The sequence below is a fragment of the Python bivittatus genome, unplaced genomic scaffold (genome assembly GCF_059951505.1).
Source record: "Python bivittatus isolate LINGU-HERP-01145 unplaced genomic scaffold, Pbiv_v1 ctg000070_np1212, whole genome shotgun sequence".
NCBI lineage: Eukaryota > Metazoa > Chordata > Lepidosauria > Squamata > Pythonidae > Python > Python bivittatus.
Window position 1 is genome coordinate 41,076,696 of NW_028277034.1, and position 18,611 is coordinate 41,095,306.

At 39.6% G+C, this 18,611-nt stretch overlaps 1 protein-coding gene across 1 annotated transcript; it reads left to right on the forward strand.

The window, feature by feature from the left end:
• The first annotated feature begins 414 nt into the window (after positions 1 to 414).
• Positions 415 to 13,203, forward strand: LOC103067257 (alcohol dehydrogenase 1-like). Its single transcript, XM_025171807.2, has 9 exons — positions 415 to 563; positions 6,142 to 6,243; positions 7,138 to 7,279; positions 8,686 to 8,773; positions 8,877 to 9,099; positions 9,823 to 10,083; positions 10,861 to 10,996; positions 11,584 to 11,722; positions 12,161 to 13,203. The coding sequence occupies exons 1-9, from the start codon at positions 546 to 548 to the stop codon at positions 12,183 to 12,185; spliced, it is 1,134 nt and encodes a 377-aa protein (XP_025027575.1). The 5' UTR covers positions 415 to 545; the 3' UTR covers positions 12,186 to 13,203.
• Positions 13,204 to 18,611: the final 5,408 nt, after the last annotated feature.

Here is an 18,611-nt window from a genome sequence, read left to right on the forward strand (position 1 = left end):
ACATATGATGTGTAAAATGCAAACCGAATAGCTATTCCTCGAGGACTAGTATTTCTCAGTTGTGATCCTAGGGTGTCTCCAAACCTGTGGGATTAATATAGCTGTCCAAATGCGTTGTGTACTGTATATATATCCCTTATGTACGTGATTTAAGCTAGAGAACATAAATCAAAGATGTTTGTGTTTTGTTTTGTTTTTTGCTGAGAACGTACTAGTTCTCAGTCAGAGACCTATCTGGAACTAAGCCCTGAGATGTGTGTGCTTTTAGAATCTGTCTTCTAGGTCTAGATGGCAGTTATCTTTGGATGGCTACTCTGGAGGGAGATTATTTTAAGCAAAAATCTTGGAAGGCACTGAAGTTTTTAGTGCAGCTGCAAATGAACCCTCCCTTTCCCCAGCTGACCTATCATAGATTAAACATTGTATGTGTTGTACAGGGTGGAGCAAAGTAGTTTGTGTATCTCTCAGAGCCAAGTGATCAGGGAGAAAAGTCATTCACAGAAGAGCTTGGACAGATTCTAATCTAAGCAGGGATCCTGGAACACATGGCGACTGCTGGGAAGGTAAGGAAGACTCTTTTTAAGGCTTAATCAAAATCTGCCTGAACAGCATAGACCGCTTCTAAAACAAAAGAATTAAGTGTGAACACTGTCTCATAGAAATGAATGAAGCATTCTGTGGACTTCACTTGTGCCGATTCACTCTGTACTCTGCAAAGATCAAGCTGTGAAGAACTACTCAACACTTAGGAGTTCAACAAGTAAACCTGCCTGAAGAGTGAAAATTAAGTGTTCTAGAGCATTGTTGAAATGATTTTAAATAGTATGTGAGAAACCGTATAGTAATTTGGTTGCCTTATAAAAATCAGTATTCTTACCCTTTGCCTGCACTACAGGCATCAAAATGCTGTCACAATCTTTCTTGGGCTTACAGTACTGAGACTTAGTGTTGTCTATGGAGTACTTAAAACACAATATCTTCTTCTTATATATTGGACTACCTGTTCCAATCATTTCAAGATGGCATTGGAGATGTTGATTAGAGATGATGGGTGTCATGATCCAACCTACAGTATCAGAATAGGGTACAAATCTGTGTTGTTGTTTTTCCAGTTTTGCTTTGTTTATATATATATAAAAATATATATAATAAAAAATATTTTATTGAACATTTAAAGATACATATTTAAAAGTTAGAAATAGAAAAGAAAATTTTAAATACAAAATATAAAGAAATAAAAAGGAAAAAGTGAAGTAAAGTAAAAGAAGAAAAGGTATGAAAAATAACTTCCAATCTATCTCTGGTCTTAAAAATACAAAGGCTATCATAAGTGCTAGTTTTTAATACATTAAATAAGAATAATTCTTTGTCTAATATATCCCATCAGTTTTGCCTTGTTGAAGAATTTCAAGGTGGGGGCAGGATCAGCATAATCTGAGACCTGTGGGAAAGTATTAGAACAGGATTAGTTGCCAAATGTGTTATTAGGAGGTTTCACACTGGGAGCTTTAAACGTTGTGCCATGTCTGATTTAAACTATCATCTTTTCATTCAAAGTGTTTGGTACTGTAAATGTGGACAAACTTTTCTCTTCGCCCTACAGAAGACCAACATGCTTTACCATACAGAAAACTAATTGAATCTCACTGCAGTTTGAGAGAAGTGTGCCAAGAGCAAACAAAAGTATTGCTTTCGTGTGTGTGTGTGTGCGCGCGTGTGCGCGCACTTTCAGTGTAATGTTCAAAACAGAGTTTTCAGCCAGAAATCTTTGGATTTAGGGCTAATACATCTTGCAACCCCCTTTCTGAGTATACATTGCAACTATACACTGACCCCCTCCCCTTCCCTGTCTGCTTATTTATATTCTGAGGGGTTTCAAATACAAAGATAGAGCAGAGAGGAGGGTTTCTGCAGCTTAGCTCTCTCCCTGGTATGTTGGATTTCAAGGAAGACTCTGCGATCTGTGGTGTCTGCAATCTAGAAATGGCTCTACAAGCTCATCTAGATATGGAGACAACTTTTCCTCTTTCTTTTGTCTTGTTTTGCTTTTATGGTACGAGACTTCCAAGTAGCCTTCTTTACTTAGCGAGTAATAACTTATCATAATAAATTTAAAATATCATGACTTGCAAACTCTGCCGAATGCCAGAGAGAACTACTTTGTCTTACTATTTGCATTCCACAGATGGCCTCATTGAAGATAGCACAGTGCCATAAAAAGCTGCTATCGGGGAGAGAAACTACACAGAAAAATCTATGTTTGGAGAGAATTTAACAGCCTAAAAACTGTAGTGCATGCATTTAGGATAGTAAAGTGCTAGTAGTATAAAACATAGAAGCCTAGTGAAAACTTTGTTCTAAGTAAACATGCATAGAATTGCACTGCAAACTTTTTTTTTTTTTTTTTTGCAATGGAAAATGTGTTTCCCAAGTTTGTTTAGTTGGATTCGCTTGGAAAAGAACAGCAACTTGGGGAATGCTTCTTTCATCATATTGTTGTTTGGTAGATTTATATTCCCCATTTTCTCCAAGGGACCAAGGAGAATTCCCCTCAATTAAGAGAGAGTTAAGGCTGAGGATAGACTTGAACCTGGGTCTCCTGGTGTCGGTCCAGCACTTTAACTAGCCTACCACATTGTTGGCTACCATTTGCCATTAGGGTGGGATCTGTTACAAATGAAATGAATGCAGGCATTGTGGCATTATCAGTTGTACCTTCCTGTTCATTTTCCTGCCTCTCCTTGGTATAGCTTGTGCCCAGTTAAAACCAGTAGATTCCATTTCTTTCCAATCTATCCCTTGACTTTTTATATCAACAAACTGAAATACACTTCACTTCTGTACTCTAAGGAAAACTAAACAGCATTTTTAAGCGATAAAAAACTGGATAATAATAATAAACAGAAACTATCAGTAAAGTGGTAAACCACTTCTGAAAAGCCTTACCAAGAAAACTGCAGGGACTTGTCCAGGCAGTCTCTGAGAATTGGACCTGATTGAACAGATTAAAAAAAAAAATCAGTGAAGTATGATGTTTGGGCAGCTGAGAAAATGCTGATTGCATCCTAATTATCTGTGCACCCTGTGCCAAAGACATAAATGATGTAAAAGCTGTGGTAGATATAAACCAGTGGTTTGGATATATGGAAACAAGGTACAAAGCAGGACAGCAAAACCACAACTAAGGAAGTAAGGCAAAGCCCTGCCATATGGCAAAATGATTAGGACTCTGCTACAAAGCACACCCATGTGAATAACAAGCAGTGGGAAGACATAATCAAATGCAGGAAAGTCCAGCTCCAGAAAGACAAGTTTATTTCAATTCCTGCACTGCACAGCTGGGTGGAATCCTCTTTCATGTATATCCCACAATTGTGAGTGTTAGTCTTTTCTTTATCCCTCAGCTCCTATGTCTTAGCCCAGTTTGGGGAGGAATGTCAGACTGTCCACATTCCATAGCAGCCTTGGGATTCTTTTTTAATGTACTTCATGGCTTAGCAATCCAGCCACAAAATGGAAATATGGCATTAGAGCCTTCCATGCAACTGCTTCCTCCACGCACGCTCTCACCACACATGCAAAGAAGACCCAGTGTCTTCTGCCGGTCCTACAAGATTGAGTAGGGCAAGTTCTGTCCAGGTCCAATCTCTTAGGGACTGTTGTCTACAAAGCTCAAGGAATCAAGCCCTTTCAGTAGCCCCTCTTCTTTGCCTACCCAGATCAGACTCCACTCACTCTCTTGAGTTTTATGAACACCATGACAAACTGGCTTTCAAAGAGACCCTGGAAGGACAACTGGTATGAGTCGGGCATGTTTGGATGTTTATTGTTCCTCGGTGGCCACAGTTTTCTTCTTTTCTTTGTTACTGATAGTTGTGTGCTATTGAACATACAAACCCTAGTAAATAAACAAATAAATGCATCCACCACAACACAACCTATTCAGTCTACTGTTGAGGATGACAATATGGAGGAAAAGCAGGTTGAAGATACAATGCATTGGGAATGATTTTCAGGTCAAATTGGTTGTAATATAATCAGGTTCAAGGTCTACCCTGACTGGAAAACAAAAACGAAGTAGCAACAAAGTGAATGTATGGGTGCTTGAGGTGGGGGAATCCCATTTCACATATTATATTAAAGCTAAAGGGCTTTGACAAAACCAGAGGTGTTACGGTTACAATCAGGCTAGAAACGGGACCTGGGAATAGTTGCTATGCCCTGTATATGCTATATATCCCTTTCCTGTGTGTGCCTTCGAGTCAGTTTTTGACTCCTGGTGACTGCCTGGAGAAGTCCCTGGAGTTTTCTTGGCAAGATTTAAAAAGCAGTTTGCCATTGCTTCCTTCCTAGGGCTGAGAGAGTGACTGGCTCAAGAACACCCAGTTGGCTTCGTGCCTAAGGCAGGACTAGACTCATAGTCTCCCAGTTTCTAGCGTGCTACCTTAACCACTACACCAAACTGGCTCCTAAGTAAATAAACTTATATATTACCTACCTACCTACCTCCTTACCAACCAACCAATCTACCTCTATCTGTCTGTCTATCATACATATGCATACACATAGTTAAAATTAACAAAATAATGTTTTGGAAATAGAGGGAAATAATATTTCTAGCTAGGAATGGGTACATAGGTCAGTTTTGATTTTTCTTAGTTTCTGATTTTTGCAAGTTCAGTTAATTGACTTGAAGGGTGTTTTTTTTCCAAAGTACTTGTCTTCATATATGTATGCGAACATGTTTTTTTGTGAACATCTTTCCACAGATGTTTATTTGCAGTTTTGCCTATTCTAACATTTTTGCAAGCAACATATCCTAATACAATGCAGACTTTCCCCAAACATTTTTTTTTAATTGGTGAACCCATTACGAATTTTAGAAAAGTTCTAAATTTGAATTAAACTAGATTTTCATTTTTATATGCATACAAAAATGTGAGAGGTCAGTTTCCAAACTTATTACTGTAGTTTTTTCTCTATCTCTTCTTCCATCTTTATGACTGCTGGAGAGAGACATTGGCATATGGCAAGTTTCAGGGTGTTCGTTACAAATATTAAGCTGCAGTTGTATGCACACTTAGCTGAAAGTAAAGTCCATTTACTATTCTGCATGACTATGTCTAGGGGTGTGACCCTGCAGAAAACCAAACTACCATAGATTTTGTGGTCTCGATTGCCACTTCGAATTGCCTTTGTTCTGGCTTGCAGCTGAAAGATAGTGTCCTCATGTCCCATGCAAGAAAGGTTGCCTTTCTTTCCGCTTCTTGGTGATACCAGATGGCAGGCAAATCATCTGCCAATCACAGCATTAGTGTAATTGGTGATGGTTTTGACAGATGTCCGTATCTGCCTCTTTTTTTCTGTGCCGGCCCCACTTTGCCTGCCTGGGAGAGGATGGATTGATCCATCTTTCAGAACTCACCTGCCATCTCCTCTGGCCTTGTGGTCAGCTTCCTGAGCTGGGAAAGGTAGCACTTCCAGGGAGAGAAGAAGCTCTTGATCCACCAGGGCTGTGATCTCATGGATCAGCTGCTTGGTAGGAGCAGACATTCGGAGTTTGACAATAACAGCCTCCCCTTTACCTGATGTTCTTCTAGTACTTCTCAGCCATTAAGCCTCAAAAATAAGTGGCAGAAGCTGATTGTAGAGAGTGTGGGTGCAGTAGCAGCAGCAGAGAGAGAGCTGGCTCTCTCTTATGCTTCTCTTTGTACCCGTTCCCTCTGCCTCTGCTCATCAGCTGCTGTGGGAACTGATCCAGATCTCAATATGGAGATTTAGTAGGTTCAGGGGAAAAGGCCAGCTTGAAAGAACTGGACTCTCCCACTGTCTAAACCAGAATGCTCCTAGAGGCAATGCCCAGGGATCAGGAGCGGTGTGCCTACACCAATCTAAAACGGCCTTTAGGTGCCAGATTGATTCCACTTCCTAACAACACTGATAGAATGGTTGGTAAAGCACTTTGGATCGTGCCCATGGTAAAACTGCCATAGCTTGTTGATATAAATCCAAGAAGGACAACTGCCTTCCCTTCCTGGTTCAACAATTCTGTCACTGCTCTGGTTTCGGGGAGAAGTGAAATATTCTGACAGTACTTTTGCACTTTTCTCTGACTTCTTTTGATGGTCCATGTGTACACAGGTGATAAAATGTAAAGCTGCAGTCATCTGGGAACCAGGCAAAGCACTTTCAGTTGAAGAGGTGGAAGTAGCACCACCAAAGAGCCATGAAGTTCGAGTGAAGGTAAAAAAGGAGGACATCCCCTATAGTGAATAAATTATTATTGTAATAAATCTGCAAGTATCTTGTACCTAACTATTGAGACTTGCTGGAAAGGCTAGTGAGACAATGGCTTAGGAAAACATAAATAACAAACAAGACTTGAACCAAGATGCTGCCGTCCCAAACATTCCTGTTGATGGTTGCTCTACCAATCATCCAGTTCTTGTTGGTTTGTTTTGAAAGGGTTTTTCCTTAGGGCTTGCTTTGGAATAAATGTTTTATATTGCTGAGAGCTTCTTGAAGCCTGCCGGTATCTCCCGTTTGTGCATGGCTACAGGCCTGCTTGTTAAATAAGTTCTTGACAATGTGACATTATCAGTGGCCCATAGAGATTCTTCCTCTGCAACGACGGCTTTTCTATTGATAAGATGGCAACAGGCAGAACTGTTGTATTCTATAGAAAAAGAAAAGATGGAAGTCACCAGATTCTGCATCAATGAATGTTCTCCATTCAGAATGAAGAAGGCAGCTCTCAAGATTTGTGTATGCTTTTCAGGACCAGTTTTTAATGAGGCTGCAGTTCAAATTTTGGTAACACCAGAAACAAATTATATTGAAAAATGCAACACAAAGCCCAATAAATCTGGTGTTCTTTCAGTTGATCTCCAGGCAAGCATCACTAAAGCCCCCAAGTATTCCTTCCTTCAGCTGGATAACTGCTATGTGGTATAAGTGGGAGGACTGTCCTGCTTGAAGGCTTCCGCAAGGCATCTGCTGTGCCACTATGCAAAGAGAATGCTGGATTAGATAGGCTTTGGGTCTGATGCAGCACAGCTCCTCTCACCTTTTTAGGTGAAGGAATGAATTGGACCTAAGCAGAGCAAACACTGAAATGACATACTCTTATCTGCACAGATGGTAGCCACTGGGATCTGTCGGACAGATGATCATGTATGGAAAGGTATTTTTCCAAACATAGACTACCCTGTTATTGGGGGCCATGAAGGAGCAGGCATTGTTGAAAGTGTTGGACCAGATGTCACTTGTGTAAAACCAGGTAAGGATAAGACAGAGAAGCCATTCATATTGGACAGTACTAGGAGTTTCAGGCAATTTTGAAGAGGCATTTATGTTTTGAAATATTCAAAAGGGATCAGGTTGCTGCTGCTGCTGCTGCTGCTGCTGCTGCTGCTACTAATACTAATACTAATACTAATACTAATACTAATACTAATACTAATACTAATAATAAAATGTGCATGGTGTCTGACTCTCAACAGCTTTTGGTGGCTCATAACAGTCAAGTAAACACATTACAATCAAATCAATAAAACATAAAAGATGGCAAACATGATTGATCTATGACAAGCAGAAAAAATCCCCTATAATTTTTTTTCTACCAGTTCTCATTCAAGTTGATGAAACAGAATATGTTTTCATATGTTTTTAGTCCAAATTTAGTTGAAGGAAAACTTCATGTTTACAAACACATTTAAAAAGAACATTTTTATTTGATGCGGCATACTTTAAAAATTATTCACATGAGCTTCAAACCTTGCATAGATGCAAGTGTGGTACCTCTCTGTTCTTAAAGGATGCTTTAGCAATGGCCTAACCCTACCCTGCTGAATTATAACACTCTGTACGTGGGGCAGTCTTTAGAGATGACTAGAAGCTGCAGCTGGTCCAGAGGGCAGTGGCAAAATGCAGGTGGGTCAACACCACCTTTGCAAGCTAGTCCTTCTAAAATCACTGCGCTGGTTACCAGTAGGCTTCAAGACTCAATCCAAAGGGCTGGTCATACCTATATGGAGTAGCACCAGGGTACATCATGCACTGCTTTGCCAAGAAGGTCCACTAAGAGTCCCTACCCATGAGAGGTTAGGGGACATGGACCAGATGGGAGGCCTTTTCTGCTGTAGCTCACACACATTGGAATTCTCTACTCCTGAAGGTCCATGTCCTCTGCCTTCATGGCATTTCAAAAAGGGGACAAAATGGCCCTACTTTACCAAGCTTTTAACTCTAGTTGATTGCTAGAGGCATCAATCTTGCAAAGGTGTTCAGAGTTCCTATATTCTGAATTGTTTTATATTTTTAATTTGTGGTAACCCACCCAAAGTCTGCTGATGGATGGACTTTGTAAATAAACAAAGAAACCATCCCATTTTTCCAAGTCTTCTCAGAAGCCTGGAAAAAAAGAAGTTGCAGTTACTTTAAAAATCACATTAACAGTTCACTTCTTAAAACAGTATCTTCCTTCCTGGCTCATGAAAAAGCCTAAAAAAAAAAAAGCTGTTTTAAAGCATAGCAAAGGAGTTGTGACTTAAGATATGAAATACATCTTAGGAATTATTTTTTGTGTGTAAAGCTTTAATATTGATTCCTTGAACTTTTATTAGCATATTATGGGATTTTTAACACAAAAAGATCACATTAGGACCAATGTTTTCTCCCTGAAAGGTGACAAAGTCATTCCCCTCTGTGTTCCTCAATGTGGACAATGTGGCTGCTGCTTGAGTCCAAAAGCCAACTGCTGTCTCAAATCCCAGTAAGTTTGTTGTACACATTACTCATTTTGGGTTTTCCAGTTACACAACAATTTCTGACCAGTCCAGTTTATGATACACACTGATTTGAATCTCCTCAAACAGCATTTATAAACCTTTTCAAAATCTGATGCCAGACGAGACCAGCAGGTTCACCTGCCGGGGAAAACAGATCCATCACTTCCTGTGGACAAGCACCTTCTCTGAATACACCGTAATGCCTGAGGCATCCATTGTAAGAATTGACAATGATGCTCCTCTAGATAAAGTTTGCATCTTTGGCTGTGGCTTTTCTACTGGCTATGGGGCTGCCATCAATTCTGCCAAGGTAAGAAGAACTTCATGCTTCCTGCAAAGGTTGAAAAAAGGGTTCGTTCCATTTCTGCTAGAAATAAATGTTGGTTTGTTTTGCTTTTGCTTTAGCCTGTTGTACAAATCTAGCTACTATGATTTGGGTGATCCTGATCCATTGTGGTTGATTTAGCACATCATAGGTAAATAAACCATGGGTTAACTTGATGTATAATCCCAGTCTTTGGCTTGTTTGATTTTGGCTTAATATATTTTGTGAATCCAGTCATTAAAGTTTGTAAATCATGGTTTGTGGCTTAGTACAATGTGGTGGCAAACAGTGGCTTAGTGTAACATGTAAACTCAGTCATGGGTCTAAATTCACAAGTGCTGCAAGGATAGCATGTTGGAGAAAGCTACTTTAGACAAACAAAAGTAATGTCAAAAGTCCTTGCCAATTTATTATAGGTCATGCAATACATTTGTTTTCTGCACTCTCTCCAGGCCTAGGTTATACCTTTTCTTATATATGAATTTGAGCCTTCCTGTTACATTCCATTTGCTTATTTTGTGCTGTTGCCCCTTTTTCTTGAAACTAGAACTATTTTTATTGCATCCTGTTCAGTTTTGCCTCAGTGTCTGTACTCTTGTCCTAAGCTTTGCGAGTTCTCATGCCATCTCCACCCATCTCCTGATTTTGTCGCATAGGTTTTGTCTGGGTATCTTTCAACACAATATTCTTGTTCATGTGATTTTTCAGGTTGAGCCTGGTTCTACCTGTGCCATCTTTGGCTTAGGAGGTGTTGGTCTCTCTGTGATAATGGGTTGCAAAGCAGCTGGAGCATCCAGGATTATTGGGATTGACATCAACAAGAATAAATTTACAAAGGCCAAAGAATTAGGAGCCACTGAGTGCATCTGCCCCCAAGATTTTGAGAAGCCAATTCATGAGGTGCTTGTGCAGATGACTGGCCTTGGTGTGGACTATACATTTGAAGTGATTGGACGCATTGATACAGAAGTATGTGATTTTTCTTGGCAGTAATCTCTAGTGTCTTATAGTCACATATTCTATATTTTGGGAGGGGGGAATATTTGCAATAGTGATCTTTGCATTCTTTCTCCATCTTCTGGAACAAATGCAATGCTAAATATATACCCAACACATGTATGTTCATTTTGGTATCTTCATAGTAGTATCTGTGAGACACATCTGGGTTTATGATGCCCTAGGCTACATGCCTATAAATCTCATTGTCCTCCTCCTCTCCTTCTATTATCTTCCAGTTCTAATCTTACTTCCTATCACTGTCCTACCCAGTGGAAGAGGACAAATGAGCACACTGACGTATTGGTTGGTCCTTGCAGTTACAATTATATGCTGCCCATATTTTGACACTAGGTAAAAGAAAGAAGTGGGGAGAAAGAGGTACCTTCTTCCAGCAAGAAAGAGAGCTAACCCATCCAAACAACCAAACTGCCTCTGGGCCTACACATTTCCTCAAGGCACATCAGGAATTGGTGCCACTGAATCTGGTGCCGTGACACTTCTATCATCATCACCTCTGCCTTCAGTTGTCTGAATGGAACTATTGTCCATCTTTAATTCCTATTTCAGAATGCTGAGTCAGATGCATTAAGGTTTTAGATCTCCTGTTCACTCTTGGATGTAGCTATGTTCTCTTCTTTTATAAGCAACACCTCTAGGACTATGTACAAGCTATCCATGGAGAACTCAGACAACCACCTCCTTGTTCACTTCAATTGTTTAGCTTGTTTTTCTTTGTGTCTCAAATAGGTCAGTGCCCTTGCATCTTCCCACCTGGGTCATGGGACTTGTGTGCTGGTGGGGGCACCTCCTGCAAGATCACAGCTTTCTTTTGACCCTGCTTTCCTGCTCACAGGAAGGAAACTAGTAGGCTGTTTGATTGGAGGTGGGCATTGACTAATGTGGGTCATAAGATTCTTCTATGTGCATGTGATTCATTTACTGAAATAAGATGTATAGTTTCAGATTGGTCCAGCTTGGTATAAAGCTGCCTTGGCTCTTCTAAGGAACCATATCGACTGTCTGTTTAGTTTCAGCCTCCGAACCATCTCCATCTCCCATTGCTGAATTTGAGCAGGCAGCAGGGGCTCTGGTTGGGAAATGCTGTTTTGGTCATGATTCTCAATATCATAAATATTATTAGCTACAGGTTTCTTGAGAAGTGACATTATAATGAAGAATAAAGAATAAACACTAGTCCTATTCTTTTCTAGTATCACAGCATCATCACTGTAAGTATTGTGATATAATTTGAGAATATACATATAGATCCGTTTTCATCAGCCTGATGCTCTCCAATTGCATCATTACAACTTACAGTATTTTGAAGGACACCAGCCTGGAGAAAGTTGGTATAGATACAGCATAGTTGGTGATGATGAAAAAAACCCCAAAACCTAAAATGTCCATCCTTTTATACAAAGGAATTAATAGCTTATCCAGTACTCATATTGATTTTCTCTTAAATCCCAGGTTGGAAGTTAAAAGATGCTCTCCCTAAACTTGTTTCTGATTACATGAAAAATAAATTTAATACAGATGCACTAATATCTCATGTATTGCCTTTTGAGAAGATCAGTGAAGGATTTGAGCTTTTACTCTCTGGAAAAAGGTAAGATTGTGTCAGCCCATTACAGGTTGTCACATTTTATTTCTCTTGTTTTGTCACACCTTTCTTCAAAAGATTTCCTGCTGGCACATTTTCATCCTTATAACCAACCTCTTGAGTAAGTGAGGCTGGGAAGTAGTGATGACCCAAGGATACCCTGTGAACTTCATAGCTGTGTAGGAATTTGAACTCACATGTCTTGGATCAAAAAATCAATGTCACTTTCTAGTCAAAAGAACTTGCAATTTTACTGATAAAAAATAAGGAGTTTTCACATGCTTTGGAAATGTCAGGATTGGCTTTTACCAAACCAATATAAATAGAGAATGGAACCAATGGAAATAGAGACAGGGTTATTACAACATCATCTTAATGTGAATTAGATACTGCTATGGAGGCCTTATAAATATGTTAATCTTCCTCTTTCTTTTTTTATTTCAGCATTCGTTGCATCTTGCTGTTTTAAAACTATTGTTAAAACTATTTGTTTAAGCCATCTTACAGATCTTTTGCATTCCTGTGCAGTTTTAATAGCATTTCAGTTAATACAATCATTTAATCTGTGCTGAAATCATTTATAATCAGTTACGTTGGGAAGCAAATATGGGAAGCCATTTAATTTATACAGTAAGTTGATGTGGAGAAATGCTTTTGATATGTTATTAAGGCCACCTGATCCCATCACCATTGCAGAGATCCATCCAGCTTTGCAAAGAATGCAAGATATGTTTACAAGTTGGCCAGATTCAATGAAAAAGCAAAACATGGAATCTTGAAAGGGCTTAGGTTGAAATGTCCTATTGTGACAAACAAATGGAAACGTTAATTGTATTATGTTGTAATAATAAATGGAATCATGGGCCCATTTTGAATGGCAGACTTGTATGTACCACATATTGGTTAACCCACTATTAATTGCAAATGGAATGAGATTGGTTTTTGTTACTTTTGTAGCTGGCATGCTACCAGGATCACCTGGGACAGATTCTATGACATATCTCAGATATGTGTGAACTGCAATTGCTAAATCCAGACTTGGAACAATACTCTTGTTAGGTCAACACCACTGCCACCACTGCCCTTCGGAAACAAATTCCCCCAAAGTTTGCACAGCCCCAACCCTGCTGTCTTTCAGGAAAGCTTTAAAAAACTGGCTTTTCCAACAAGCCATGGTGCAGGGTGATTTGTGTCCCCAAATCAGATATGCAGTGTTTAGATTATTTTGGTATATTTTCTTGAGGTGCTGCATTGTTCTTCCATTTTTGTAACTGGTTCTTCTTTGTTTGGCATGATGATAGGTTGGTTCTGGGCTTTAAAAAAAAAAACAAACCTGTATGCCACCTTGAATTGCTTTGTGATTAGGCAGTTTATAAATTGAATGAATGCATGAATGAAGGAATGAGGGAATAAAAACAATATGTTGCAAATTTTGCACACATTTCTGTGGTATTTTGGTTGGTCCTAATAAAGGCATTGATAAATTACATATTTTGCCATGTATATCTCTTGTGGCCTAGCATGGTTGTTTTTTTTTAATTTAACCAGGAGGTAAGATTAATCTGACAATGTCAACAATTTGCAATATATAATGTACAGTGGCTAATGCTGTGTCACTTGTTAGATGCCCTTAGATGTCTAAAATCAGTGAATCAAGATTTGTTTTTAAAATTAAATTAATTTAAATTTAAATTTAATTTAGTTAATTAAAATTAATTTAATTTAAAAACTAAAATTAAGAATAAGCAGTGGGAATAGATTATATCACAAGGGTGGATTTTTTTCTTTAGAACAATAATTTTTGCTTTGGCCATAGATAAGATCATGTTTCAATGCTGAATATATTTGGAACTATACAATATTATATCTTTAAAAACTGCTGCTTATTAAATTACAGCTGTTCATTATCAGGATAATTAAACATTAAAGAAGTACACTGCTTAAATATATGTTTACACATCTAGAAAATCGGGGGGGGGGGTCATGCAGATAGACATTGTCCTCAAAACATCATATTGTACAATTAAATGACAACAGATGGAATTCAGATAAGGCCAATACATGACCTCTAGTCAGCCTCCTCCAGCCAGCCCAGGACTTCCATTATCCCCAGTCAGCATCCGAACAGCCCTTGGGGAAGACTAATTATTGTGTGGTATGCAGGCAAAATTAGCTTGAAAAAGCTTGAAAAACAGAAAACAATACCTCTGGCAAATAAAAAGGAAAAAAAAAGATTAAAATCAAAGAGCTACATCCCAAACTATCCCTGTCCTTTTAAATAGATGATGGTTTTGATTCTGGGCTTGATTTTAAACTGGCACAGAGTTAGCCTTCCTGGAATAATTTTGATAAACCTCTCTAAACACAGGAAGCACTCCTACTGTTGTTTGCTTGCCTGAGAAAAATCTGATCTTGCTATGTGTTATGCACATTTCCACTGCTGTCAGCTACTTCAGGCAGTTATCAAAGCTGCTTCCTACTCTGTATGTTTTGACATTGAAACACAATAGAGGTGCAGATCAGAGAGGAAGTGAACTCAGATGGTTGCTGGGTGGACAAGCAGACTCAAGTCTTATGGACCCCTGGAGTTAGAATTAACTAGAATTAATTCCAAGGAGAGGGTAGACTTTCAGTGCACTGGAAGGATTTAGTCTTGAATGGTGCTAAATCAATTGTTCTAGAAGTGAGAAACTTCTCTGGCTTTGCAGAACATTTGCACCACTAGCCAATACTGCATTCACTCTCCCTGTGTATGAATCTCAGTCCAAATGGTCAGCACCCTGAGGCTCTCATGCCCATCCATTTCTGCTTCAGAGATGCCAACCAGTGGTTGAGCCATCTGTTGGGATTAACCCCTGCCCCTGTTTGCCTTCCTAGCCAAAGTGGGCAATTTGAAAGGCTAAGATTATTCTTGCTCGCTGCCTGAAGTCATAGTGGAGCCAGAGTTAGGATGGACCTTGGTATTATATTGTATTTTGTATTATATACAAATGTATATAATACATACTTTGTATTATATAATGTTACCATCTAAAACGATGGTCCTGTATTTCCTCTGTTTAAAAAATTAACAAAATGAACCTAAACAAAACCTAATGAACCCATTTGCAGGCTGCTGCGAAACAAACAAAACAGTGCGAAACAAAACTGTAACAGAGAACCTATTTCTTTTGTTCAACTGAAGAGATTTCAGAAGAAATCTGAAAAGAAGAATCAAGTATCAAATGCAGATATAGGACAGGAGATACTTGGCTTGGTAAACATACTTCTGAAAAAGATTTTGGGGCATTAATTGATTGCAAACGTGAATATGAATCAACAGTGTGATATTGATGCAAAAAATAAAAAGGCAAATGCAGTGTTAGACTGCTTCAAAAGAACTAGAACTTTCAAATAACAGGAAGTCATCCACTTTTTTCTGCCTTGGTCAGACCACATCGTGAATCTTGTATTCAGTTCCAGGCATCAGCCTTTGAGAAGGATTGCAGAAACTGAAACAGGTTCAAGGTAGTGAAGATGATCATGGGATTAGAAACTAAGTGCTGTGAATAGAGATGGAAAGAGTTGGGCATGTTTAGCCTTGAGAAAAGAAGACTGAGTGGAGATTTCATGGCACTTGTCATGGAGAAGATGGCCAGGATCCATAATCTCCTCTTCCAAAGTCCAGGACATAGAATAATGGATTTAACTTACAGGAAGGCATAATCCAGTTGGATCTTAGGAAGAAGAAGAAGTATTAGGTATGTTTACCGCCTTGAGTCATTTATAAAAATAATAAAGGCAGGATAATATATATTTTTTAGAAAAGCTTCCTAAGAGCAACAGCAGCTCAAAGTGGACCCAATTACCCAGGAAGTGGTAGATTCCTCTGCACTGGATGTGTCCAGAGGACACCCAGCTGTCTGGGATGCTTTAGGTTGGATTTCTGCACTAAGCAGGCCGTCGGGTTTGATGGGCAAAAAGGCCTCTGTTGATACTATGATTTTATGACTTCCCCACCAAGGACTATTTCACACTGGAACCTAAGCTGCTTGTCTCTCCTGGCAGTTTCTTAAACCAATTTCAGAAATCCCAGTCTGGATTGCAGTGGGTTGGCAATGGGGCCAGGTTGGTGTTCAGTCTGGACTATGGCCATGAAACACCTGATTGCAGGGAAGGTAAACCCCACTGATTCAGCTGTGGACAATCTACCAGTGTATTCTTTTAGGGATAGTCCCTCCTAAGTTTTAACCCCTTCAAGATAGTCCAAACAAGAAACCAAAACCGTGAGTACTAACACTATCTTTATTGTAAGGTTACAGTAACAGAATTGTGCAAGTCTGAAAGCACGTTTCCCCTTCCTCGCCTTTACTTTCCAGAGAACTATGGTCTCTTCTGAGATGTTTCCCATGGCCCCATTTCTTCTGTGGGCTGAGATATCTCTTGTCTGACCATTCCCTAGGCTGCGGCTCCTCCTCCTCCTGTCCCCCAAGGTTATTCTCACAGACCATTACACTAAGTCCCCATGCCTTTCCTTTGCTTTCCCAGTTGTTTGCACACACAGATGCCCTCGCACCCCCTTTCCACATATTTCCTTTGATGCGGAGACCCTTTTTTTTCCTCTCCCCCCCATATGATATCATTGTAGCTCTGATTCTAAAATGATCAAAATAACAGGGAATAGGTTGTTCTTTCATTTTTACATTCCTCTTTAAGTCCATGAAACTTTATAGTAAGGAAGAACTGATAGTTCAACTTCATCTTAGCAAAGTAACAACATTCCTATGTTGCATCTTCAAGATGGTAAAAATAAATGAAGGGAAGGGAAGGGAAACTTTGCAGTACTGTGAGCAGGGAGTGGGAAAGCAAAGGGAGCATGCTTTGCCTAGCGTGGGCAGAAACAGAGTGCCCACTAGGAGACTTAAGGATTGAATGTAACATGAGTTTTTAGGGTTGTGGATAGTTCATTGATTAATGGGCCATTGTTGGATCCACTACAGATTATATTAGAAACAAAAACCAGTAACTGCCAACCAGCAGAGAACACAGCAGGCTGGCAGCCCAGGACAAAATGGTGGTCCCGGACAGGAACCAACTGCTAGAGGGGACATGATGTGACATGGCAGGCTCTGCAGCCAGTCAGAGCTGAGGCTCCAATTAGAACAGAACAAAGCGCTGGGGACCATCTGCTCTGAAGGACTTAAGATAGTTTGGATCAGAAAACATTGGTTTTGAACTGAAGCTTGAAAAATGGGCATGGGGTGCATTTGCAATGGGTTGGGAGTGGGAGGAGAAGGATCTCATCTGTTTCTGCACTCAGGAAGTGGTGCTCAGGAAATTATGACTGGCCTTGGTCATGCGCCAAGCAGAAAGTGTGGATATACCCAAGGATTCTGCACCAGTTCAGAATAATCTCTGAACCTCTTATGAGCTCCGGATATTTTCTGTGTTCAGGAAGTGCAACAGTTTATTTCTGGCTCAGGTGCAATATGTTTGAAAGTATAATAAAACTTGCCTTTTCTTTGACATATGTTCAGGAATTTATAAAAAGCCTGTTTCCTCCATTTGCAAGAATTCTTGCCTCACTTTACCTGCTGGCTTCTGGGCTTCAGCTGCCCCATAGGTCTTTCAAGGGGAAAAATGACTTGATGGCTTTTTTATCTCCTCCTCATAGGAACTGCTCAGACTTTTTGCATACAATTGGAAAATGCATATATGAAATAAAGATCTATAGGGGACAAGGGACTCCTTTTTGAAAGTGATGCTTTATGTCCTATTCTAAAATTTCAAGGTAAATGAAAGAGAAGAAAGTCTCACATCATCTTTAAACTATATTTCAGACCAAGACACAGTTAAATCTAATTTACAAGCAAAGTGTATAAAATTGTTTTACTTCATATTATCGTTCACCTTATATTTAGGAATTTTCCCCTTCTATCACTTTGATAATTATAATATCAAAGTGATATTATCCCTAAGAGCCAGTTTGTGATGGAAATGGCTTTTAGGGACACTCAAAAACTTTAGGGGCTTCATGTGGTCCTAGGACATCATGTTATGTATCATTGTTATCAAGACACACGTATTCCTATTACATTTTTATTATAGTGAAGTAATAAACCATGAAAAGCAGAAATCTCCAAATTTGGGAGGCCAGTTGACACATTCTGAATTTTGAGACTGGGTCATAGCTATGATTCTAAATCAGGAAAGTACTACCTCAAGTCCCACCTTAAGGTCTGGTGAAGAGATGGGGGCATCCTGTGCCTGGCTCTACAAGTCTCCTGCTTGTACCTACTTGCCCCACATTTCCCACCTGCATTGATGCTGCCTTTCATGTCCTTTCTCTATCACTCAGCCCTCCACTGTTTCTCTCCCTCTCCGACCTTTTCACCTTGGCTTCTCTACTTTTTGTCAAATCACCAGGAGAGATTACCTGAAAAGACAAACAGGAAAGGAATTTTCTCAACTATTCAAAGCAATAGAAGTGGATTCTTAGTTGCAAACCACAGCATGTTCCTGTTGACCCAGATCCTGTTTCAACTTTCAATTAGCAGGACACAGCTGATGGGGTTTGGAAATAAGTAATTCAATCCACAGAGGACTAATGCATTTTATTCTGTTCTGCATCTGGAGTTTATTTACTCTGTTGCAAGTATATGGATCTGGATCAGGTTGGAGAAAGTTCAATTTTTCCTCCCAGCCCTTTCGTCTGACAACAATTCATTCTCCTTTAACAGACACACACACAACTTTCACACATGAAGGGGTTGATGTTTTCACTGTCCTGAGACCTTAGACCTCCCCAGTTTGCACGAAATGGTCCTCACCTCATTCAGGTTATGCCATCATGCAATTACTAGTTGCAGGGTGCATAAAAGGAAAGGCACTTATCTAGTTTAGCCCCAAGCAGGAA

Excerpts from the sequence above, each read along its gene's own strand:
- LOC103067257 (XM_025171807.2), top strand. Across the intron at positions 7,280-8,685 it reads TGTCACTTGTGTAAAACCAG|GTGACAAAGTCATTCCCCTC; the intron begins GTAAGGATAAGA and ends TCTCCCTGAAAG. Across the intron at positions 11,723-12,160 it reads CTTTTACTCTCTGGAAAAAG|CATTCGTTGCATCTTGCTGT; the intron begins GTAAGATTGTGT and ends TTTTTATTTCAG.